Raw genomic sequence first — 26,833 nt, forward strand, 5'->3', positions numbered from 1 at the left:
AGAAAGTTCTTCATCTGCCAGAGGAAAGAGACTGTGTATGCATTACTCATATTGAAGAGTGTCTGTGAACACACAGAAAGACCCATTATCAACTAATCAAGTTAAGTGTAGTTGTTCTTAGCTGGAGTCTGGGGTTCTGATTATACCTGTAACATGCTGTTGCAAATCAAACCAATAAACCCACCACCTCGGTCCCATGTCTGCCCATATTTCACACACTGGTTAGGCCACATATATAACACTGGCTCTGTGGTAAAAATACCTCTGTAACATTTGTTGTCACCTTCTAATAATAACGTAGAAAACTGATTCATATTTAATGTATTTCATACGTTTATTATTTTGCACTTGAACAAACGTGCAAGAACAAAGTGCTTTACAGTGAAAGAGCAACATGAAAGGACACAACAATTAAAAGAATTTAGATGGAGCAAAGCAAAAAGAAGAAAAAAAAATTAATTACAGTATGAAATCAAGTTGCAAATAATAAGAAATTTTAATTGTGATAAAATCTGGAAAATAAGCATTTACCCTGATTGCCATGTAAATAAACTTGCCAAGCTTCCAATCAGGGTTGAGGTGGTCACAGGGATGCCCCTCCCTAAAATTGCAATTGTATGTTTGATCCTCCTCTGCCTAAAAAGCTTACTAAAGGTTTTATTATCCATTAGCTTAGCATTACTCAGCTGATGTAGTGTACAGTCAGAATAACTGGATATTTTGCAATAGCAATCATCCTTCAAATAGGACGTTTTTATATGATTATTATCACAAATTTCAGAGTGACTGCACATATTGTTGCTCTCAGAGTCTGATTAAGAGTAGTTCTAGTTCCCCACTAAGTGCAGGCAATGGTGTGGAAACACCATATTGCATATTGCAATGTTCAGTGAACACCAGTGACCTCTGATTTCTGATTGAACTGGATTTAAGCTGCCTAGGCTTTGTGCTTCTCGCTGCAAGAGGCAAGTATGTTCTTCACTCGTCCCCTGTAGAGAGGGAGGAGGTTTGATAAATCTAGTTCAAAGAGCAACATGTTCCCTCCCAGTGGGTAATCCTGCTCTGTAGCCCAGTAGTTTAATCCAGAATCAAACCCCTCCTACGGTGACAAACACAACAAAGAAACCTTTTATGAATGACTGCTCAGAGATTGACAAGCAAACAGAAGGACACACACAGATGCAGCATTGAAAGAAGGCCTGGGTGGCTGATTGGCCGATTAATGTCCTGGTGCTCCCTCAGGCTGCAGCAGTGGGGATTCAAAGACCTCAATGCTGCATTACAGCCACTACCTAAAATAATAAGAATAACCAGACTTTCCCTGAGCAAGTCCACAAAAGATACACAAGCTCTTAAAATTAATTAGGAACTGTTTGATTCCAAACAGTAACTTATCTAAAACTTTTAATTGTGCAGTAGTTCTTCTGCTTTGGGGAAAGATGTGGTCTCTAGGGGAGCTGCCAGGACACTGTGCTCCTCTCTGTTTTTCCAGCCAAGCATGTCTTCAGTAAGTTCAGTTATTTGCAAATCAGTGTATGTTATGACTAAGTTTTACTGCTGGAAATGAAACTAAAAATGGCTAAAGTGAAACTTCCTAAAAGCAAACACCAAGCTGAGCACAGTGCTCTCTGTCACAGATGACTTTATGACACTTTTATTTATGTATTACTTCCCTGAAAGCCCCTTTGCAATTGCGGTCGTATTAACATGTAATGTACCCAAACGAAAATGGCTTCTGTGTAATTGCTGTTTGATATTCGTAAAAATGTGTCCATTCTAGACATAAATAACCTACACCTCATTGAAGTGCAGCACTTTCTTATCATTAAATATAATTGCTGAAATAATGTTATGAGGACTTTGATCTAAGTCTTGAAAGCTCCAATCTTCTGATTAAACTTGTACTAACATTACCCAGCTTTAATGGAATAGTTCCTGATTTTCATAAAAATGCTTACTTGCTTTGTCCTCTTGGGAAACAGGGACCAAACAACTGCCTTGATCTCTATGGTAATGGGTTATATCAGGGAGCTGAGTGCAAGAAATATTTCTTGACCCATCAAAGTTCCATCTTAACCAAAAAATGTAATAAAAAAAAAAGTCTGTTTACACTCTAGTTTTACAGTGAGCACGGTTAAGAAATAAGTTCCAACATGAAGCACTCTGTATAACATGGTAATTATTAAGATTTAGAGCTGTAGATAAGCTACAATTCAGCTGTTTCATCATGCTTCGAGTCCTCCCGAATTCTCCCTCAGCAGGCCTTTTATATATAAGAAAGACTTGACAGTGCTATGAATCCTCTCATCTCTTAATACAGAAGAAAGTTGTTCATGTGAAAGATGGCTTTGTTTCAAAATAATAAAAAAACAACTACTAGCTTATGCTGTGGTGGTAAGAACTATAGAATGTCCTGATAAGACGGCCAGTAGGTGGATAATGTTTGACAGGACTTTTATGGAGATGGATCAAAGGTTCAAGTCTACTTTTCAGTCATATCCAGCTTCCTAGGATTTCTGTCTGGGAGACTGTGTGAATCAGATCTGAGTGAGTGTGTGTCTGAAAATTCTTTACTCGTGTTAATTTGATTATTTTTTAACACATGTACCTTTTAAAGGTATTACAGCGTGTTCTTCCTCTTCATCACCATGGAGGAACTGGCCTTCTACCCTGCAGTGGCACTGACATATTTCTTTGGAGTGATGAAAGCCGACCGGAAAAACCGTGTGGAGCTGAATAACGGGGCGTCCATGAATGTCTTCTGTCTGTTTGTGTTGGCGCAGCCGCTCTGTTTGGTGATTGGAGGATACACCGGCATGGCGACTTACCTCCTCACAGCTTTGGTTTCCTACAACTTCTTGCCATGGAGAAACTCTGAAGAGCCAGGAAAGGAAAAACTTTCAAAGAAGAAGAAAAAGTGAGAGCGAAGGACACATTGCGTGGCAAAAATAAGACAGTATGTTCAAATCTGCATAAGAGAAAAAAAAAATCTAATAAAATAATAAATTTTAAACTATTTTACTGAACAATTTTTGTGGCATGTAACCTGCTTCTTTTAAAGTGTTGTTTTATCTTCAGTTGAAAAATCTCTGTCTTTCTTGTTTTACACAGAAAGGAACTCATTCATGATTTGATTGTCTTTTTTTTCCTTGTTTTGTAGCACAGGATTGCTTTTAATCCGTTGGTACTAGACGTCCTGTGGGCGGGACATGACAAATAAAGACTGTATGTCATGTCAAACACCAGTGGAAAGCTAAGATTCTTGATATTTGAATGATGCATACTATACTATTCTACAATCATAACTGTAGATTCAGTAAACACTTTAATAAACATTTCTTACGAGTCAAAAATGGAATTTTTCTTTGAAGCCCTACTGTACACCAGTAGGTGCAACTGCAGATGGTACTGCAACAAAAATGGCCCTGTTACATCAACAAGGGTTCAGTAAAAGGATCCCAGTAAAACGGCTGGTCCACAGCAAATCTTTTATGCATAAAAACTAGTTTGATGTGAAAATTGAAGGTTTTTAAGGGGTTAAACAAAAACTAAAAAGCAACTCAATAAGAGAAGGAAATGGCCAGCAAAAGACAATAAGATTCAGATAAAACTGACATAAAGCATAATGAAGAACAGGCCAATCAGATGTCAGCTGAAATGACCTTTCATCACTTGATCAGTTCAGCTTAAAGCTTTCATATATTTTATGACAAATAACTTATGTTTTCCTTTTTTGCCAATTTAATTCAGAAGATGTCTCTATAATCTAAGGGCTAAATACAAAATTGCAGCCAGCCAAGTGGTTAGTTAACAATAGCACAAAAAAGCAAAGGGAAACAGGTTGTCTTAGTCAAAAGTTAATAAAATAAAAAGTTTTTTTTACCCAGGATGCTCACTCATGAACTCTCTCGAAACATGAATATAGCATCTGATTCTTTTGTTTTTCTTTTTTGTTCTTTGAAGGTGTGTAGTAGCATTATGCTGTCGCAAGCACACATGTCTACTGACACATTTTTAGACATAAACTTTAGGTAAAATCTGTGGAAGTGGTTGGAGACAATGCTGACAGTTGTTTCCACATACATGCAGGACAGCGTGTATGTGCAAACAGCAGGAGCTTGTCTGTGTGAGATGCATTTTCACAGCTGTGAACTCTCTAGAGAGCTGCTGGGTTAAAAATGGATAGGAGGCAAAACATATGCTAGAAGCATGTCAAAGATTGTACATATTGCTCTTCAGTTATCTTTAATGCTGACTTTCTTTTTCACTGACATCAGTGCTGTGTGTTTTTAGATGCATTCGTGATAAGGAGAGGACTTTATAAGGGTTTTCTGTCTGAGAAAACAAACATGTAGCCCCTCCAGAATTTGTCTGGAAATTTTCAGGGCTGCAGAAAACATGTGAAAATTAATGCATAACTAATATATATTGCCAACATAGTACTGTTTAAAAAGAATGTGGAAGATTTTATCATAATTATCATAGGGAGGATTTTGTCCAAACGGAACAGAGACAGATCATGTTAAGAACTAAAAAGGTGCTGTTTTATGTAGATGTTGTTCCGTTTGTGCTGACTACAGGCTCATATAAGAGTGGTGGTGCTCTTCTTTTTCAACTCTTGGCAAGAAGTGTACTTTCTAATATAAGAAATTATTCATTTAACTCTTTCTCATCCCTGACTTGTAATTACATTTTGCTCAAATTTGACTGCAGATTGTAAGCTAATTGGTGACAAAATGGCAAAGAACTGATTGCTTGCTCTCATCCTAGATATTACAATGAATATCTAAATGTCTCACTAGTGAGTAATTTCTACTGTACTTCTTTTTAAATGTGAGATACCATCATGAATGAGACATATTTTACACATTATACACTCGTGAATAGTGTGCAAAAAGCTTGTGCAAAAACCTAATTGTTTCTTAATGCTGATTCTTTTTTGTTTGTATTTTTATAATTATCACCCGTGTTTATGAATGACTGCATGTCCCTCTGATGTGGTTAAGCCTGGTAGCTCAGAGTGTGTAGAAGCCCAGACTCAAAAAGAGCACATAACAGGATTAGACTGTGCTGTTTGGTTGATAGTCTGACGCTTTGTTCAGCGGTCATGCAGATGTTCATCATATTTATCTAAGAAACTCTAAGCATTTATCGTTTTGTTTTTTAATGAATATAAGAGGAAGTTTATTGCTTTACTTAATGTTAAATACTTCTTTGAGTTCATGTCATATATTATGAATGTATTTATCTCTCAAAGGGACTCTTTTTTTCTCTTCCTATACATGAGATAATAAGACTCTGTGGTAATCAAGTGTCAGTCATTCCCTGTAAATACTGCATTTCCACATGTATTACCTACATCTTTGTTTCAAAGCTGTGTCATTCTATAAGAAAATGTTACTCTTCTGCCATCCAAATGTTTTTACTCCACCACCTATTGGATATGATGGGGTAATAGAGGTAAACTTTCTCTTTACCTCAATTATTGCCCCATTAGTGGCTCTGCATTCTGCTTCACCATTATTAGAAAGTAATAAGCATGCATAGACTCATTCCTAGAGAATCTTACTAACCAGCCAGGCCATTTGTGTTTCTTCATTTATCAGTCTTTATCTTTCCACACACGTGCACATGTCCATGGTGGTGTTGATTATCTGTCTCTTCTCAATTTCATAGACAAGGTTGTGGGTTTACTAATCAAGAAAAGTCTTTCCAAATTATAAAGTTTCCATTTCAAATCATTACTGAATCATTTCAGTCATTGTATATTTACATCCTTGACATCACTGTGATTATACAAGTTTGAAGTGAATGATTAAAGCAATCAATCCAAACAAAACCAGAGACTGAAGGGAGGAAATTGTTCATGTCACATGACTTTAGGAAGGTTTCTTAAAGCCTGTACTTTATTTTTCATCTAGAGATTTGAGGGTTACAACTTGTAAATTAAAAACCACAGAAATCAAGCAGCTAACATAAACCAGTTAATGTTTGCACTAGAAAAAAGCAATAAAAACATGTTTCTTTTTCTTTTTCCATTTTTCCTTTTCCTTTCAACCATAATTTCATTTATTTTTAATATTATTAAAAATAAATGTTTTGTTTAACTAATGGTTGAGATAACAATTAATAATATCTTAACAGTTAAGTTGTCAACACTTAAAATAGTAATGGGACCACAAACATTTACTTTTCACATCACATACCTAAATCACTGGGTATAGATGTCTCAGTCAGGTTTATTTCCAGAAAAAATATTCAGAAAATCTAATATAGTCACTGAAAAATTTGCAGTACCAAATGATTGAGTGGGCAGTTAAAGGATTAGAATAATGCTATCTATCTAAATCTGCCTCAAATAATTTTTCTCAGCCATTTTGGAGCAGCGGAAACATGTTGTTAACTGGAGATGGACATATCAATTTTAAAGCTTATAGTTACCTTTGTAACAGCTGTTTTCATCCATTTTTCCACACTTTTTTGTCTACCACTTGAATTTTTGTCATATATAATTACCCACCCTACAGTCCCAGTTCCAGCAAAGTTGGGATGCTGATAACCCTTTAAAGCCGAATCCAAGAAATAACAAGCAGAAAATTCTAACATTTGTCATCTGTTGCCCTTTTTTTTTTTTTTTTTTGGCTCTTTAATTGATGTAATAAAACAAAACAATTTGCGTCTTTGTGGTTTATTACCCTGTGATGTTAGAATTATTGTAGTGCAAAATTTATCCAATGTTTTACCATAAGGTGATGCAACATGTTTTAGAAAATGATGCATCAAATAAGACATGCAAGGTTAAAAATTCTGATTTGTCCGATTACTCGATCTATATTTAATTAGCTCAGGAAACAGTTTTGACAAAAGATTGTGGACACAGTGATGAACTGTGTTTCTACAGGTTCTATACAATCTATTTAATGCAGTCCTGTGAGATTCTGAAGATCATGACTATTCAATATTTTTTGCCGTTGTCCTTTGTGTACTGTACAGAGATTTCTCTGAAAGCCTTGAATGTGTTAAAGGTATTCTATGCTGTAGATGATGAAACCAGAAAATTCTTTTTACATAAAAAATCTCAATCTTACTCTGTGAATCTATCTCCATCTATACTTGTGAAAGGCTAGCCTTTCTGAGGTGATCTTTTATACTGGTGTTTCCAATTTCAAGTTATGAGATGCTCAATCATCACTTATCTCTTTCTTTTTCTTACAGAACTATAAACATTTCTCTGCTAAAAATTTATCTGCTGTCTATTGACTGATTGGTATTAAATATCAGGCTTGATACACAAAGTTAAATGTCATTTTGGGGATTTGCAGTGCTCAGGAATGGAAAAGATCACATGTTGCAGGTTAGAGGGGATCTGACTGGACATGAGCTGAACATTTTCTTCAATATGAGGTGTCAGTACTGGTGTGTGCATTTGGGTACCCGGCATTGAGAATGAATATAGCCAATAAAGTCCCACTGTGATGTAAGATCTCTATTCCATTGAGTCTTAGACAAATAAATCCAGAATAAATCTATTAAACAGTAAATGTTGACATCAAATTTCTGTAGAATCCAACTAATTTTTTTCAGAAGACAGTGGAAAGTTTTGGACTGTACAACTAAACTGATAAAATGACGATTTCTGATAGACATTAATTTTATTTTAGTTGTCAGCAGGCTTGTTTAACAAAGATTAAAGTTATAAGGTGACGGCCACTGTACAGCAGACTGATTGCTAAATCAAGTAAAAATGGTCTTAATGGAACGTTGTAATAAAGAGAGGCAAGAATTTTATTTATTTATTTCATGTAAGGAGAAAGGAAATGCAGCGCACACAGTCATGGTATAACAGACTGTGTATGGATGTTTGTTTCTGTGACTGGCATCTTCAGATGCTTTTTGCCTCCTCTGAGGCATTAATGGCTGTCGTACATCACTGTGCCTGCATCTCCCATTGTGGCTGAGACAGGCGCAGCCCGACACAAGTTAATGATCAGAGTTTGCAAAGGAAATGAAGATTTATGAGTTTTGAGTCTGTATTTCTTTTCCTGAAGTAGAAGGAAATGCATCTGGATGAAAAACACGCCATACATCTACATGCCAGCCTTTACACTGCGCTTGCATGTTAATCCTGAATGATCAACAAGGTAAAGAATGATTTTCTTTGTCAGCATGTTGAATCCTAATAGGAAAAATTAAGTGTCGTAATTAGTACACTGTGGGATAAATTCAATCAAGACCCCAAATTATCTGGTTAAACAGTAAAAAAAATGACTGTTTTAGATAACTTGTTATGATAGAAATTTCTTATAAATATTGAAATTATTTTTAATAAAGTACATTTTAATAGCTGAAAAATATCTAAAACTAAAATGTGAAAATGTCCATTACTGGAAGCTAAGAAGCTCAAACAAGCTAAAGTTTTCAAAAAATTCAGAAAAATAATGCACAAAACCAGTTGTCCACAATTGATTTATTTTCTTGAGGGAGCAGTTGATCCTTCATTAAATATGTATTTACATTATTTACATTCAAGACATTTTACATGGCTTTGTTACATGCACATTGACATTATATATACACATATATATACATGTATATATATGTATATATATATATATATATACATATATATATATGGTATGCTTAAAAACTTCTGTACACACATTTACACTCAAATGGGAGTAGTCTGTGCAATAAAAGGCACAAATTACCTTTGACCCTGCATTTTTGTCCCAAGAGTACATATTTCACAGACATTGTCACATACTGTGTTACCATATAACACATATCTGGAGGAAAAACTACTGGAGCAGCTGAAGAGAACATGTGTGTTGGAGTGTGACAGAGGTACACTGTCAAGCGATAAAGTGCCCTCTTGATCAAGAGCCCTGAAGATTGTGTCTAAATGCAATCCCATCCCCTCAGCAGCCTGAGGCAAGTTGAGAGTCTTTTCTGCCATAATGATAAAGCAAGAAGACACTGACTGGCTTAGAACAGAACTGAAGGGTAATACACAATCCTCAGAGTGCATCCGTTACAAACTCAGGATTTTTGGTGAATTATTATCACTGTCCTTCATACACATTCTGTCATTATAAGGCAGTCAGGCCTGTTGGGTGAGGCATGAGGCTGATGCTGAGAAGCTGACTACTTGGGTTTTATTCCCTAATAGTCAGATGATGGATAGTTTGGGAAGGAAGCACTGAAGGTGGTAAAAGACAATCTGTTTGGCAGTTTGACTCTGCATGTGTTCTGTGGTTATCTGCTGGAAACATCGGAAAATTGGTGAAATTTTTCATTTTAGCCAATTTGTTAAACCACACCCCCTCAGACTGCAAGTGACCAATCATAGCTTAGCAAATGTAACCGGTACGGCAGCCCTTTTAAAGGTCATGATTTCTAAACATGTTGAAATGTTGTGTACTGGTCCCAAATATAACCATAATGTCTTCTATAATGAGTTTGTTCCTGTATAAGTGTCTTCTTATATCAATGTAAAAACAGCAGCTTTATCCTTGTTGTTAAATGGGTGGAACTTCACAATAGGGCAACGTATATTTCTCTGTTAGAAGTAGTATCTCCTGTAAAGAAGACAGTTAAGAAATCAAATAACTTTGACGCTTGCTTATACTTCTCATATTGTTTACAGTTTTTTTTAGGTAATATAACAAACTGCATGTGCTTTGTGAACGTGAGGCTTAGCAAAATCTAAATGCATTGTTACCTCCCATGCATCATTGCTACCATGATGTTTTCTTGTAATACTGGGCACCAATATTTACCATTTGAAACTGTCTGCTACATACTTCTGACAAACTGAAAAATCGGTCTTTTTTGTGGTATTTTAAGGTAGGCTGGGCCAATATAGTGGCATCATTACAAAAAAAAAAAGAAATATTAAACATTTTCCTAAACATGAACATGTACCTAAGGGATTAGTAAACAACACACAGATGTTGCTGTCCACCAATCCCGCACATTATGGGATACAAAAGCGAGGTAGCTTGTTCCATTGAAGAGATTTTTTCCAAATTTCTGTACCATATGTAAGTTTTTTATTTTTTTTTAGCAAACAGGAGATTTAGCCTTTTTTGTGTACACTGCATAAGATAAACCACAAGTTTGTACAAATCAATTTGTATTGCAAGTGCAGTAGAGAGTTTCATGCGTAGCTATTTACTGTAGTATGACATGTTTGTGGTCAGTAATAATAATAAAAACTCTTGAATACCAGCAGACAACCAGAGAAATAAAGACGGACTCTCCTGAGCATCTACAAAAGTTTGCATGCTGCTCTGCTTAGGTCAACATTCTCATTTTCAGGTACTATTAAAGGGGACTTAAAAGGCAGGAGTCTTTTTTTCTGAACTATTACCTTATATAACATACCAGCAGAAATGTTAATATGACAGATTTCTAACCCTACTGTAGATCTGAACAGATGTTTTCTTTTTCCAGTTCTGTATCAGTGGCTGAAGTTCTTTTGAAAACCATAAATAATTTTTTAAACTAACTCTAAAACATGGCTTAATTCATATCTGGAAAACAGCAAAGTGTAGACTGTTAACAGCAGCGTTTGCTTTCCAAAGTGCATTTTAATCCTAACTTGCAGAGATTAAAGTGAGGCCAGCTGCTGAAAAAGAAGTCAGTAAACCTCGACTGCGTTTCCTCTGTTACATTTAAAAAAAGGTATGAAACAACTATTTACATCATCAAGTAACGAAGTGGTGCTGACACAGGTTGAAGCACAAGTCTCAGAGCTTGAGGCTCTGATTAGGCTGTGATCAAAAACCAGAAAATATTTTATGGCTTCTGCATGGTCATAGTAACGTCTCCTGTTAAGCAGATTTTTGTGAAGCACACTTAATGTTTTTAATAGACTGTCAATGCTACTGAATCCAGAAAAAAATGACCACATCTATTAACATTTTGAGAGCAAATCTACTTAGGTGTTACTTGAATTTGACAATACAAAGACAAATGACTCACTCAGTGAACTGCAAGATTTCAAGCTATCCAATCAACTGATCAGCACTACCGGCATTACTCATCCTTGAGCAAATATACAAGCGCAGGGCACAAGAGAGGGTGCCTAAAGCTACAGCACTACATAATCTTCTCTAACAATAAGTAAGAGCGGAGTCAGAAAAACTAACAAAGCCTGTCTATGCATTATTTCCACATGAGGTGGTGAGCAGGGTCAGTTTGGTTAATTGGCACATATAAATACAGAACAGGCCCAGTGGACTTGAGGTCAAAGTGCAGAACCCATGATGTTATGGAAGTTAATTTCCCTGCGGACCACATTTTGTACCAGTCACTCCAGTTTTATAGACAAACTACTATACAGAGAGCATATATTATACATACTTTAAACAAGTAATAATGGTCAAAAATCAGTGCACATCCTCTTAAGAGTTGCAAGGCTTTCAGCTTTGGCCAGATTAGGAAGAAGTAATCAAAAATGTGTACATTTTGTACACAAAAGCACAGTACAAGGATAAGAAGTAAAGGGAATAAGATGTAAAAGCAAAAACATGGAAAAAGAGTATTTTATAAAAGGGGTTGAAATACTGATAGTACCATTTTTATCCAAAGTTAAAAACAAACAAAAACCCTCACTTACAAGGCATTTGGTCAATTTAAAAAGCTAGCTGAATTCACAGGGTCAAGTTATGACTAAATTATGACTAAAATCATCCTTCATCTTTACCTGAGTTTCTAATAATACCAAAATATAACTCCAAAGAAAGTATCATCAGATTAACCCCATCAACGTGTTTGCATTCATAACTATTCGCCAACTTCCCCACAGAACACCAAAACCCCTAAAATTACTTTTGGCGAGTTTAAGCAGCTTTAGACTCATGTTGGATACACGAAACAGCAGCAGAACATTTTTTACATCAGTTTATATAAAAAAAATCAAAAAGGTTCTATTAAAAGTATTTTTCAACTTCCAACCCCTTTAAGAGCTGTTTTATGATCCAAGAATCATTTAATTCAACTACATACTGATCATCTCTGGGTCTTTTAAGAGTAAAAGTGCACTAAATCAGCAAAATGTTACTTCTTTTAACAAAGGGAGCGATATTGCTGAGCCGAATAAAACTGAACTGTGATTCCAACAGACATGAGTTGGGTTTTTAATCAAACGTTAAGACATCTGCACGAAAAGGAGCTGGAAAAATGCAGCTCGCTGTTTTGAAATGTTAAATAAAAAGCCTGTGTTCATGAAGTAATGTGAAGCTATTTTCAGTATTTGGATGTGTCAAACAACAAAAAGATAATTGAGCTGACTTTTAAGACTTGCTATTGCCTGCAGGTGTGTGCGTCAGTGGAAGGCTGAAATTTTCTCATTAAAGAGACATTAAATCAACATAGTGAGGGATGCCAAGACCTATCAGACAAGACGGATTACCAAAGCATCCACAAAGATCTTGTATTTATGCGTTTGTGCATGTGTGTGTTGCCAACACACATAATCTACCACATAAACAGATTTGTACGTCAGTGCACGGGAACAGGAAGTTGATCCCTGCCAGTAAGTGTAGCAGCTAAATAGCGGTGGAAGAAAATTGGGATTTCCAAAAAAAAAGGGGGGAGAGAGAGAATACCTCTCAGTTATGACCTACTTTCATGCAAGTAATCTTGCCTCCAAAGCAGCTGGTGGAGCAGAGCACTAATTAAATTGCCTTCCAAGAGAAGTTCAGTAGCTGAGAAGGAGGTGGATTCCTTTTGTAAGGCTGGTCAGTCTGTCGTTTTCCTTAAAGATCAGAGTGGAGATGAAAACAGGTAGAGGGCAAACTGGCAGGAGCACCTGTCACCATCTACTTGAAGAATAAATGGCAAGTATGAGCCCCATACTGTAGAGTGATGATACAACAGTCTGGCACCTTGGCCACAGTGCAGCACCTGTCTCCCAACCGTGTGATGTCTGTACTGTTAAAATCATCAGCACCTGCACAGGTGTTTTCTTACTTCAGCTGCAGTGAGCACTTCAGAGACGATAATATTTTCCAGTAAGGTCCTCTGGTAACAGCAGCGCATCAGTTGTGCTGCTGGTCGTGTGCTATCCTGTCTGCAATGTCAGCACCCGGATGGTCGGAGGCCCACAGAGGACACATCCACATAGAGGTTGGCAACAAATAACTTCCAAACGTAAAGCACCAATTGTTTGTATACAGAGACCCGTAAAAATGTTCCCTCCCTCCTCACGCTAACGTCCGACACAAATGAGGTAGGGGAAAAAATAAATAAACAAAAATAATTCAAATAATTTCAACAATAACATGATTCAGTCATACATTGAAAGGAAAATATCAAGAGATGGTTGTTTGTGTAATTTACTAGTGATGTCTAAGTCAAGATCAGCAACAGTCCACTGATGAACACATAACATGATTATCCAGTGTGTTCAGACTCCAGACAGCCACAACCATGAGAATCAGTCCTTAACACAGGACCAGAGCTCCAATAGATATGTGAGCAGATTCATTCTCTCACTGTCTGAAATCTCGGCAAAACAACAGAAGGACACTTCAATTTAAAACCAGGCTGCGGGCGGTAGTTTTCAAATCAAATGAGAAATGGTTATGCGTGGTGTTTGCACCACCCGGCAAATGAAGTTTATCTTTTCCAAGTAGCACCACAGCTGAATGGCACTTTCAAAATTGGCAGAAAAAAAAAAAAAATTCTGAAAGGCATCTCTTTTTTTTTTTTTTTTTTTTAACTACACAATCCACACCTTGATTGCCTTGAAAAACTCTGATTTTAATCTCACAACTTGTCACTGGAAGTGAGCAGGTCACCGATCAGCAGCTGAAGTTGCAGCAAAATGGCTGACTAAGGATCCACAGTCACTGATTCTCACCTCTTCCTCCACACCTTTGACAGCCAGATCTTTACCGTCTTGTCGCTGCAGAGGGAAAGAGAGGGGTGGGATGATAAGCAGAGAAAAAAGATTAGGAGAGCACAACAAAGGGAGAAAATAACAGAACATCAATCAGGCAGTGCTCCCTGAGAACAACTCATTGTACATCCGACGCAACACCAAGACATTGACTTCAAAGTGCAGTTCTTAAACAGACATGCCCACACAGAAACGCACTTCATTAGAGAAGTTTCTCCACCGTGTCAGCAGCATCCCTCCAACCTCGCTGAAAAGTTCAGTATGGTTTTCACTTGGTTTCATTTGCATGTTGTCATGGTGTAAATCCACTTTCCATTAATGAATAAGTTCTTGCACACCACAAATGCTGGCTAAGGAGGCTGCACTTTGCCTGATGTTAGGAGATAATTTCAGACTACTGAGTGGCTTTTGAAAAACACACTAATGGCTGTCTTGCCATGATAACATTAAAATTACTATTTTTATATCTGTACACTAAAACCAGAAGCCACATCGGTTTAGAAACACCTCACATGACTCTGTCCAAAGATCTAAAATAAAAATCAACCAGCCAGGAAAACTAATCCTCAATGACAAGTTATTATATCATGTACTTAATCCCGAAAAACTACGATTTGTGGTTTTACAAAATATCATTTAGAACAACATGCACAGTAGGCACATTTAAATGGAATTCATGAGAACAAGATTGTTATTCAGAGCAGAACAGAGCAGTCAGAGGAGAAGATGTTTGCCTTAGAGGGAGCAGTGATCTTAAAATGAACCAGTAACCATGATGAACGTTTAAAGAAAAACACAGATGCTAAACGGTGCCACACAGAGCAGAATGTGTAAAGACAAAACAACAAAAACTGTAGCTACAGAAGTGGAACAAAAATATTTCTTCTTAAAATAAAAAAGGATAGAAGAGCAAAGGGGGAAAAAATGGGAGATACTACTCATCAAGGTGAAGAATAAAATTATTCAAGGGAGGGGATATATGAAGAGGAAGGAGAGAGAATGATTGGTTAAGAGAGTACCAGAGGAGAGGAAGGGTGGTAAGCAGAAAGTGGGCAATCATGGGAGGCTGGTGGCTCGGCCCTTGATGGCCAGGACCCGACGAGGAAGACACGGGGTCAAGCCTGGCACATAGTTCCACAGCTTCACCCTGCAGTCACTGGGATTGGCAGGACAGGGGTGGGGTGGGGTGGGGTGGGGTGGGGGGCAGAGGAGGAAGACGCAGGGAGGGGCGGGAGGAGGAAGGCAAAGTTTGAGAGTTCAGTCATAAGGAAATTTGTCCACGGAAGGTAGAAGAACAAGAGATGATTAAGGCTAAGATGTGATGAAACAAGAGAGCCGAGGAGGACAGGAAGCAGAGGGAAGTTAGTTGACTTCAGGTAAAGCCAAACAGCTGAATGAGAAGTGGGAAGCAAAATCTTTCAATAAGACACAGAAAATTCAGTCTGTTGGATGAGCCTCTGAGTAATCCAAGGCTGACACATACTTGCAAACTATTCATTATTTTAGATAAAGATCTTTTTGTTTGTTTTTTTTTTAGTAAAGTGCTGACTGAAGTCTCAGCTTTACCAAAAATGAACTCATTAAGTTGTTTGGCTCTCAACTTTTAAACTCCTTCTATAATATTTTGCAGTGTCCTTTGAAGTTTTTCTATACTCTTCTTCCACATAGGTACTACTTCAAAGATCTAACTTTTTATAAATGAATCTTTTTATACTTTAGTTACAAAACAACAAATAGCATCTGTTTAGTTGACATTTCTACTTTACACAACAATGAAGGGACACAATTTTAGTCAACTTATGTTGAATCAGCTGTCATTTTTTTACCTGGAAGCAGTGAAGATCTGTCGCGAGTTGTTGCATATAGCATTGATGGGGCTGTCGTGACCTCTGACCTCTCCTATAGGTGTGAAGTTGTCTACGTTCCACACCTTCAGCATGCCGCCCCGACAGCCGCTCAACAGCATGGGCCGACCAGGTACATATGCCAGGGCGCACACCCAGTCTTTGTGAGCGTTTGGAATTTGCTGTGAAGTCAGGGCAGAGAGCAGATGAGTGCAAAAAAAAAAAAACATCCATCTAGCTCCATGTGACCCATCTGGGATTCTCCATTCTTTAAATAACAGCATAATATATATATATATATATATATATATATATGCTTGTACATATGTATACAAACATATTCCCTGAATGAAGAGTGAACTATATCGTTGCTAGGCAACATAGAAGTACAAGTATGGTTGAAACACAGAGACTGTTTTTAGATTTAATGCTGTAGTTATTCTTAGATCATGTGTCACTGCGCTCTACATTTTACAATGGATTTAAACAGAATTCATGAACTGAGAATTTTCTGTTTAGGGTGCACAAGTCCCATTAATGGGAGGTTTGGTTTTACAGGACAACAGAAGATGGAGCTTGTGGCAGAATTCATTTGTTAGATGAGTCAGATGTTTTTTGGGTTATTTCTTTTTTTAGATGAACAACTGGTTATGAAGGTTCATTTAAGGGTAATCTTAACCCTGCAGGTGATTATAATCCATGTCATGTCCAAGTTTGCATAGTCTATAAAACAGCCTATTTTGGTTGACTGGATTTTATGATTTATTTCTTTTTTTTTTTTTTGTCTGTGCATGTTTGAATGAGCCAGTGACTCATTTTAGCCCTGTTCTCCACCTGTGAGGTACAAACTGACATGAAAACATTGAACTAAGAGCTCCTGACTGGATATCATGTTTTTAATTTAAACACATTTGCATATGAATTAAAGAGACATTTTAAAACAGAGGCAACAACACTGGTTATAAATCACTACAAAAGGTATAATCAGTTCAGCTATTCTAATTATTAAAAATTCAGAGAAAACATACAGAGAGCAATTAAAATTTTATGCAGGGACTTATCAAACTTTTATGACTCCCACAGTTTTGGTTTTAATGCGGTTTTATTATTCCATGTACCTCAGCCAGCTGGGCTGCACGTTAATTTATCTGCGAGCCGTGAAACACATGCACAGGAAGATACCTTTTATTATGCTAAGCTATGTTTTCATGCTGTGTTTTTCTGACTTCTTTGGTTACTTTTATGCATTTTTTTACTAGCTATAATCAAAATAACAACTACAACCAAGATTTCCCATGTTTAATTTTTCTGAATCATCTTAAAATGAGTTTCATAAATTTTTCACCTCATCAGCCCACACATAATTCTACACAATGGCTCCACCAAAAACCAGTGTTTTGTGTCTCTAGTGACATTTGTGCATCTACAACTCAGCCACATTCACCACAGCCTAAACAACAGTTGTATTCATCTCTGGCTTTCTCTTTGAAAAAACAAGTCTTCACTTAAATCCAAATATTATTAAGTTAAAACAGCTCCATATCATTTTTCTGTTAAGTGATTCAACAAAAATCTGAGCTGAGACCACTTTAGCTATCGCAAATGACATTATCCAAACTGCTATCATTTGCTATGTACCTCATAATTTTGTGCTGCAATCAGAGTGCTTGGAATAAATAACTGTGTATTTTAAAATAGCGTGACTCAAAAACTGTTTTTCTTTTTGTTGTTGTTTGTTTTTAAGGGGTGGGGTGGGGGGGTGTTCACTGATGACTGTGCTGACAGACAGAAGAAAAAGTGCTTACATGCAATCAGATGCACTGCATCTGCATGACATCTTAGAAACAAGATTTGATGAAGCAGATCATCCTGTTTACACCCTGAAACATTCAAATCCACATAAGATGCCTGATGGCAAGTCTGCCAAATCATTCTTAACTGTATTTCAATGTTACAGTGAATTCCAAAACTATATAGAAATTCTATATAAACTATATATATATATATATATATATATTATATTCTATATAAAAATATAAAAATATTATATAGAAACACTAAAGAGACAATCTTTTCCTCTTTACTGTCAGCAAACCTGTGACTGGTGGTTATGCAAAACTGGACTTCGTTTTCCCACGAATGTCTTTCAACTTCAACCACCATAAAAATCCTCCTTATTTATGAGGATTCTGACAGTTTTCAAGCGTTGCAGTTAAAGGATGGCCAAGGGGGTGTCACTAACAACAACGTACGTTATCTTGGAGGTTGTGGCTTAAAAAACTTAAGAACCACCGGATTGGACGACAGTAGTAGAGTCTTATTTAAATGTAAAGTGTTATGTTTGGAGAGAGGAAAACACTACATTCTAGTGTAATAGCTTAACACTTTCTGTAAAACATAGTGGTGGTAGTATAATCATTTGAGGCTGTTCTACTTATCTTTGACAAGGCAAATCATCCTTATTGATGGTAAATGGTCAGTACTTATATAGCGCTTTTACTCAAAATGCTTTACATTATACATCACATTCACCAATTCACACACACACATTCACACACTGATAGCGGAAGCTACATACTTCTGTTACCCATCTGTAACACTAAATTATTTTCCTGAATAAATAAATTGGTAAAACACCATTTTCTAATTTTTTTTAATAATGTTCCCATTATCCAATTTACAGATTTGTGTGAAAATATGTTTATTTTTGGGTTGCATTTATTCCGAATTATAGATTATTTTAAAATGTCCTCAAGCATTGTTGACAGGTTGGGAAAAAAATGTGGAGTATAATAACTGGGTTGGGACATTTTGGGACAGATGCTGTAGGGTAATGTTAAGGAATACAAAGCAACAAAATATTGTTCCTGGGGCTCACAGACATTACACTATCTGTAACAACTTTACACATGATTGTGAAAATATGTAGAGAGCAAACAGAGAAGCACACCAGTAAAGCAATGATGCTGTAGGGTAATGTTGTAGGGTAATGTTGTCAAGCACACACACTTGAAATTGTTTTTGGAAACTATATTAGAATTTTTATCACACAGGTGGGAATCAGTAAACTGCAGTGTAAAGTAGTTATAAGGAGATTACTTCAAGGAAAAAACACTACAGAGTAGGTATTTCATCAAAGTGGTCAGAGCAGAGCCGCTCCCAGCCCCACTCCTGAAGAAGGCAGAGTTTCAGAGTCTACCGTAATACATCCTGATATACCCCAAGCCACAATTTGATCATATTACATAATTAGACAGAGACTACTGAGTTAGAGAGGCTGTAAAATGGATTGTGTTGGCTACTTCACAAATGGGGTTAAGGCCATACACCATAGTCTGCACAAAGACTATAGATTAAATTCCATCTTTGAAAGAAAATGATAATTTCAAGTGCTCTGGTTTTGTCTGTTTGGGTAAACAAAGGCTACACAGAAGTTATGCAAAACAACTTCAGAAAGTACTGTGCATGTAAATGAGCATGCCACATCCACCCACAAGCTGTATTATTATGCATTATTAACTTATGCAGGCAACAGAGTATACACAAGAGATACCACAGAATTCTGCAGACCCACAGAGACACACTGGATAACTTAGTCCACCAGTACCTGCAGCGGTGGTGTGAGCGGGCTCCAACACCCTGCTGTAGACACACTGCTTTACTGCCACGTTCCACATGATGACATAGTGTTGATTGCCACCACAGTGCAAGCACTCTAGATAAAGAAGACATGAAGGGAACACTCGAAGGGCAGGAAGCTGCCCGCCAACTGAGCGCTCAACTAGCAGCACAGCTTTTGACTGTCACTGCTGAGCCAGATTAAAATAAGAAGTAAAATACAGTCTCCATAAGTCTAAGCATGAAGAATGTGTGTCTGAATGGAGCTGAAATGTGCAAGTTAAAAATAACAATTACAATCTCCCACAAGTTGAATTACAGTCTTCAGTCTAAGTAGGCATGTACAATTTGGGCGATAATTGAAGAAAATATTAATTATTCCTCTGGCATGAGAGCATTCAGTTATTTTTTTTTTTTTTTTTTTTTTTTTTTTTTGCTCAGGCTACAACTAACTGACCTGTTTTGTTTTACTTAATTCAATTTAGCTTGACACTGGATTCATTTTATCCCATTTGTTATTAGAAGGGGATGTTTTGTTTCGACCAACCCAATCAGCCACAACTGACGTTTCCATCCCACTGACATCAATCAGGCAGTGATATATTAGCAGTTCACCTTATGACAACTTGCACTTTCTCCATCAAATTCAATTATGTCATCATTTATGAAGTTATTTTGCAGCTGCTGTTCTGTTGTCATGGATTTATCATGATAAATAACAACATTACAAGAATAAGATGCAGACTTGGTGACTGCAGCATTCTGAGTGGCTGAACAAACCTGTATGAATTATTGGTTTAGTAACAAATAGATTTTTCAGTGACCAATCTATCATTGTTATCGTCAACTGTCTATTTAATGAAATGACAAAAAAAGGCACTATCTTCTAACTCTAAAGTATAATACCATAAAATCTATTTGGTTACAATCAGATGTATAACAGAGAAAATGAACGCTTCTGGCCTCACTTGTTACGAACAATTTTCTATTTATCAACAATATTCCAAAGCAGACGCAGCGAAATAGTTCTAGAAATTCACATTCAGCACTGACGAGAGGACTCTCACTGCAATAATCAACCAAAGTACCTCACTGGTACTTTTTCTGCTCTCCAGACTCCACAATATAAAGGAAAGACTGACTCTGCCCTGCACATGAGGGTCGAGTGATCATGAATTGCTTTCCAGTCTATTTAACTTCCAAGCCTGTGTCATATAATGTCAAGAAAAAACTGTGTTTTAGACTATGACATATGAACTCTACATTCACATAAATATGAGCCCATTCTTCTTTCTGTTTACTCAACCAGCTTATGTCACACTAGGTGCAGGAAGCATTTAGCTTTCTTTTTAAGTAACACTTTGCTGCAACTGGTATGTTTTATGCCCTTCCAATGTCACTAATACAAAACAAGTGCATCTACACACACCTGTGTGAGTTCCTGCTGCCCCAGTTCCCATTTCTTGATGCCATTGTCTCTCGACCCGCTGAACAGCACGTCTCCCTGAACCGCCAAACACTCGATGCCGTCATAGTGTGGAGGCTCAAAATTATGAGCTGGACCCACATTACCCAGAGTTCCCTCTGCCACATCAAACACCTGAAAAAAAGGATGGAAAGACAAGACATTTGTTTGACTCATCACAAGGAGAATATTTTGAATGATCTAAAGATATGTGCATGCGTGTGTTTGATACCTTCACGTAATGGTCTTTGGAGCCAGTGATAACATGATCTTTGCCCAGCAGAGACTGTCCCACTGTCAGACACATGACAGAGCCAATGTGGCCTGTCAGCTTCCCCGTTGCTTGCATCCTACACACACACAGACACAGAGAGAGAGAAACACACCGAACACCAGGAGGTGAAGCAAAGGTCTGTGAAATTCATTACTTAGAAGAATCAGATTTTCAAGGTGCCAGTGTCACTAAATGAAATCACTTTCCTTCTCCCAAGTCAAGTAAAACCACTGAGACACAGCAATGCTACAGGCAGAGGGGATGAAGAAATGTTTAATACATTATTTTTTCATTTCTGGAGGGTTCTTACGCATCATTAAATAGTTTGGAGCCCCTCAGCGTAAACTGTCTGGTCCAATCTGTTAATGATGTCATTCCAGAAGCACAAAGAACTAAGACAAACATGGCATTACCCAGGATGCCAAAAAACTGGTTCCTTGTGGAAAACATGCTCTGGGCTTTGCTTCATATCACTAACTCTGAGTTTCTTCACTCTTTGTTGACAACTTTTTATATCCTCTCTTCCAAATATTAATAATTCCATAAATGAATATTTCATGAATTTAAGACTAAACATATAAGTCAAGAAAAAAGTCATGAATAATTTCAAAACACAAATGACTGACTGCATACTTAAGTCTGTAACTGAATAACTAATCAATGAATAAATGAGTCTCTGAATAAATTACAGATTTACTGATCAAATTTACCTGTTGAGGTCCCACATGCGAACAATGTTTCCAGCAGCAGCATACAGCACAGACCCTGATGGGTTGAGAGCTATCTGGTTGATCTGACACTCGCCCTGAGCAAAGGTTATTGTGCGGGTGGTCGCGCCAGCGCACGCGTCCCCTGAAACCACCTGCCCCGATGACCTGTTGGGGTACAGAGAAGCCAAACAGTTGAGGAGAGCGTGAGACAGAAGAACTTGATGGAAAAAGATCAGGTATAAGACACACGATGCAATCAATCTCTCTAGAAGCATTTTACTGTTTAATTAGTCATTTTTTGTGACATGAAGCATCTTGCTGAACAGAAATGGGGACTTGTAAGTCAGTTCTATCAAATCTCTCCCCAGCTGCAGTTTCTATTAATTCCAAAATGTTAATTCTGGCTGATTCTAGTGAGGAAAACTTACGTGAGTGTGCAGATACATTTAGCAGAGTCACGGATGTCCCACACCTTGATGTACGAAGTAGAGACAGAGAAGACCAGACCAGAGGACGGGCAGTATTTGACTGACACCACATTGTTTGGGTGGCCTTTGAGGGTGGCAATCTCCTGACCTGTCACCAGGTTCCACATCTTACAGGTACGATCTGGAGGAGGAAGTAGAGACATTTGATGGTTGCCCAGCTCTGCCACATAGCTCCATTTTCCTGTCTAATATTTAATATATTTTATATTGGTTGGCAGACTTAAAAAGGACAAGACCAGAGCTTTTGAGGTTTATTAGACATGTTAAAAAAAAAAAAAAACACACCTTTTCCCCAAAACCCACTCACTATGCTACGCTACAGTAAACTGGCTCTAAATTCATACAACATTTCAACAGCAGGCAAGAACACAACACTCAGTTGTGTTTAGTGGAGATTAGTAAGAGATATCAATAAGATCAGGTAGGGTAGGGAATAAAAAAACAATAAATATCATAAAATGATTCAGCACTTTGGGAAATGCAGTTTCTGGTTTTCTGAGAGAAGAGAACATCAATCAATCAAATTTTATTTTGCATTGTGTAAATTATGCATCACATGCAACAAAACGAGTTACAAAGACCAAGGGTTTTTTTTTTTTTCTTTTTAAGGTGACTAAAATCAGCCTGGCTTTGAAAAATTACCTACGGACTTCAATTTTTAAAATCATATCACTCTGGCCTCTCAAATCATCTGTCAATGTCTCTTGCTTGACTTACAGTGTGACGTACATGGACAGGTCAAAGACAGAGTGATGGCAGAGCTGAACAGAATCAAACCTACTCATAACAAAAGACTACAATGACATAGCTTTGTGGACAGACATCCAGCTGAACTCTACATGCCAGCACTTTTGGGTAACGATATAGTAGAGCAAAAGCTGAAAGAAAAGCCACCATTTCAAATAAAATGTTCCTGACTGCCACCCCATTGCCAAGGCAACACATGCAGATTGGTTGGCAACATCTGAACTCACAATTTCTCATTCAGTTTCTTTCTAAGTGTAGTCAGAACACCCTTTTCTGAAGATATAATTGGAGAAACAACTCTGATTTAATGTAACTGACATTCATTTAATAACTGTAGGTAGCATTGACAGGATTTGTTCTTAAAACCTTTGTTTTTGTTAGAGTTTAACAAAAGAAAAGGGTACAACACATTAATTAGACCAGTGGTTCCCAACCTGGGGCCCAACCTGGTGTCCACCCCCTTGTGGGTCCAAGAACCCACAAGGGGGTCCCCCAAAGAGCACAGGCTTCCCTGGGGCTTTTTAACATTCAGAGTCATTGTGATTAATGTCCACACATTGTCCCTATTTTAAGAAATAAAATGAAGGCTCTATGTTTTTAACCTGCTGGCATTCCTGCAGTCTTGCAGGAACACCCAAAACGTCCAATCAGCAACCCACGGGAATGCCAAAGGTTCATTTAACTTTGGCTTTATCAAATGACTAAGCCAAAATACATTATTTATGCTGAAAATCTCACTTTTAAAGGCATAAAACCAAGCATGGTTTCAGCACGGTGTAGGGCAGAGGGTCCATGGCTTTTAAATATTTGCATGAAGGGGGTTCTCAAGGAAAATAGGTTGGGAACCACTGAATTAGACTAATGTTGCTGTTGGTATGAGGTGCCGATATTCTTCATACAAAGCTCTAACTCTTCACTTAATGCATGACCTCAGTCTGCACAAGTAAATCTATGAAAAAGCACATTTTAATCAAATATTTCCACTTAAATGGTCCAAACTTATATAAGATATTTTTACTTTTTCTCAGTTCTACAAACAAACATACAGCAGCTAAAATAAGTTGGGTTCTAAACTGCATTACTTTTTCTCTACAATTACACACCAAAGAGTATATCTGGAAGAACATGGCGGTCTAGTGTCAGCAGGGATCAAACCACTGATCCTCCAAAAAGAAGACAATCACTTCTGGTATAACTGCACAAGTTAAGATACTGTTTTGTGTGTACCTTTAGATCCAGTGAACAGCAGCTCATCTGTAGCATCCACACACAGAACTGGCTTCGAGTGGCCTTCAGCTACAGAAACACATTGCAAGGGTGCCGTCCGGCCACCTTTCACACCCCCGATGGGATTGATCACTCCCCTATATCACAAACAAAGACACAGCGTCAGTCTCATCATGTAAAACAGTGAGGATAATTTCTTTCAATAGACTGAGAGTATCTATAACACAGATCAATCACCAACATGCACAAAGAAACACTTTTTTAAATTATTTTATTTTACAAATATACAGATAAAATACAGAAATCCAAAAACAAATTACTGCATTGAAGTTTGGTGATTTCTTTGAGAACTACTTAAACCAAGAGTAATATGAAAAAAAGAAAACCATCTAAAATTTTAGGATTTTATGTGTCAGGACATAATAAAGAAAAAAAAAGAAAAAGAAAAATCCCCCAGTTCTTAGCAGGTCTTAAAATTTGAGATGACTTCCACCTCAGGTGAACAACTACACATGACATATATCACCATGTCATTGTTTATTGAACAAAACCTCGATCAAAATGCAGAAGCAGGATGTAAAAAAACATGAAGTAACAAAAGTAATTTATAGCTTCCAAAGTAATTAAAAGATTAAGTAGCAGTCGGGTATCTGCTAATCAAATATACTTAAGTTGATCATTAGCAAATGTAAACACCTCCATAAAAGCAGAAGTTTTGTCAGCTTTCTAGTCCGGAGCATTAAGGTGTGTGTTAACACAATGCAAAGGAAGAAAGGCATCAGCAATGATATTAGAAAAGCAATAGTTAGTGCCTTATGGGAAGGGTTATAAAGCCCTTTCCACAGTATTTAGAGCGCATCATTCTACAGTAACAAAGTTCAAAAGTGGAAAACATTTAAGACAGATGCCACTCTATACAGAATATTAGAATAAACACCTTAAACAAACTGTCAACCATGACCTCCTCTGCAAAGCGAAGTACTTTAGAGTGCAATCTCAGACCATCAGGCCCAAACTGAGGCCATGCAACAGGAAAATTATCCCAAGCACACCAGCAAACTTACAACTGAATAGCTTGAAAAATAAACAAATCAAGGTGCTGAAATGTCCCAGTATTTCCTTTAGTTTTTTTTAATCCTACTTTTGCATTTTAGTTGTGTTTTTTTTAAATAAATTCATTATGTCACATTTTGCTGCTTATCTTAAATTGTACTTTCCACATTTTTAAATCTGGTATGTTCTTTTTTTTATTATGTCCCAAAACATTAACCACTTTCTTGTTGGTTGAAGCACTGCTCCTGAACCTCTCCATTCTTTCTCCATCCCTTTTCACACACTCAAATAAACACACAGATTTGTGGAGAAGCCCAATTAATGCACTACGACAAAGAGAACTCCTTCTCTTTTCGGCTTATCTCCATAGCCCTTCTCTTTCTTACTTCACCTCACACATACGAACACAGACAGGCGCTGCGTTATTATGTGCACTCAATCTCTCAAGCTGAACCTGTGCCATCCTCCTACAACCCCTTCCCAATCTATGTCCCTCTGACAGGCCAGAGTTCCCTAGTGCCTGTAGAGCAGTCAACAGAGTAAGACAGAGAAGAGAAAGGGTGAGAGGAAAAGGGAGGCTTGTGGAAAAATTGGTCCCCAGTGGGCTTCACGGGTAGTTGTTAGTGTGCATGAGAGAATGCAAGTGTGTGAGAGAGTGCAAAAGAAAGCACAAAAGACAGAGAAATGTGAGGAGGGAATAGTAAAACTGTGACTGCACACAAAGAAATCAGGACAGATTTGTTTCTGCAAAGAAGGAGCAAAATACAGAAGGGTATGTCAAGGATGGCAACATGCTCCTCATGTCCAAGCGTAAAAATATGCACAAATGAGACACAATCTTTTGTGCAGTGTGTAAAAATGCTAACTTAAATCATGAAGTCACATTCACTGGTCAGTGAAAAAGGCTGCCATGCGTATCTGCCAACTTTCACGGAATGCAAAAAGAATCAAAAACTGATTTGCACAGAACAAGCCAAGAAGCAATTATCTGCAACGGCCACAGCACGGACACCCAAATCCATGACAACAACCCCCAGCATAGCATGCTAGGATGTCATCATTGCCACATGCAACGTATTGTAGATTCTCGCCTAACTCAGGAGGGAGCTGACTCTCAGCACCTCCACAGCCAACTGCTTTAGGGGGCTCAGGGAAAAGGCAGTGTGGTACATATGGGTTAAGTGGAGAAATGTAACAAACTGACAACATAGGCTGATTATCAGCTTGTGCAGAGCTGTAAAACCATGGCAGATGTGTAGAGTAAAATCAGAATCCAATGCAGTCTACCCTGCACTCTTTTAAGACCAGTTCCATTTTGCAAAGACAGAACTGAAAACTAGGTTTTTATGGGTCAGAAAAGGAAAATCTAAATGTAAATTAGAAAAAAAACGGGGTTCAAAAAAAAAAAAAAAAAAAAAAAATAGAAGCAGCTTAAATTCAATTAACTTTTGCACTGATGATTGTTTATCATATTATGAGATTAAAGTCTTACACTCCT

General features: G+C 37.4%; 1 protein-coding gene across 4 annotated transcripts in view; it reads right to left on the reverse strand.

Moving 5' to 3' along the window:
* Window positions 1-10,037: 10,037 nt before the first annotated feature.
* kif21b (kinesin family member 21B) overlaps window positions 10,038-26,833 on the reverse strand; it is a 64,073-nt gene continuing 47,277 nt past the window's right edge. For 2 of the 4 annotated variants that reach the window (XM_041980739.1, XM_041980738.1), the window contains 8 exons: window positions 24,283-24,419; window positions 22,249-22,429; window positions 21,821-21,985; window positions 21,069-21,186; window positions 20,801-20,971; window positions 15,736-15,935; window positions 14,929-15,065; window positions 10,038-13,915 (listed from right to left, as the gene is read on the reverse strand). In XM_041980739.1, the coding sequence (XP_041836673.1) occupies window positions 14,966-15,065; window positions 15,736-15,935; window positions 20,801-20,971; window positions 21,069-21,186; window positions 21,821-21,985; window positions 22,249-22,429; window positions 24,283-24,419 (1,072 nt within the window). In that variant the 3' untranslated portion in view covers window positions 10,038-13,915; window positions 14,929-14,965. The remainder of the gene's footprint in view (window positions 13,916-14,928; window positions 15,066-15,735; window positions 15,936-20,800; window positions 20,972-21,068; window positions 21,187-21,820; window positions 21,986-22,248; window positions 22,430-24,282; window positions 24,420-26,833) is intronic. The other 2 variants (XM_041980741.1, XM_041980740.1) reach the window with 1 other exon arrangement.

This window comes from Melanotaenia boesemani, chromosome 3 (assembly GCF_017639745.1).
Source record: "Melanotaenia boesemani isolate fMelBoe1 chromosome 3, fMelBoe1.pri, whole genome shotgun sequence".
NCBI lineage: Eukaryota > Metazoa > Chordata > Actinopteri > Atheriniformes > Melanotaeniidae > Melanotaenia > Melanotaenia boesemani.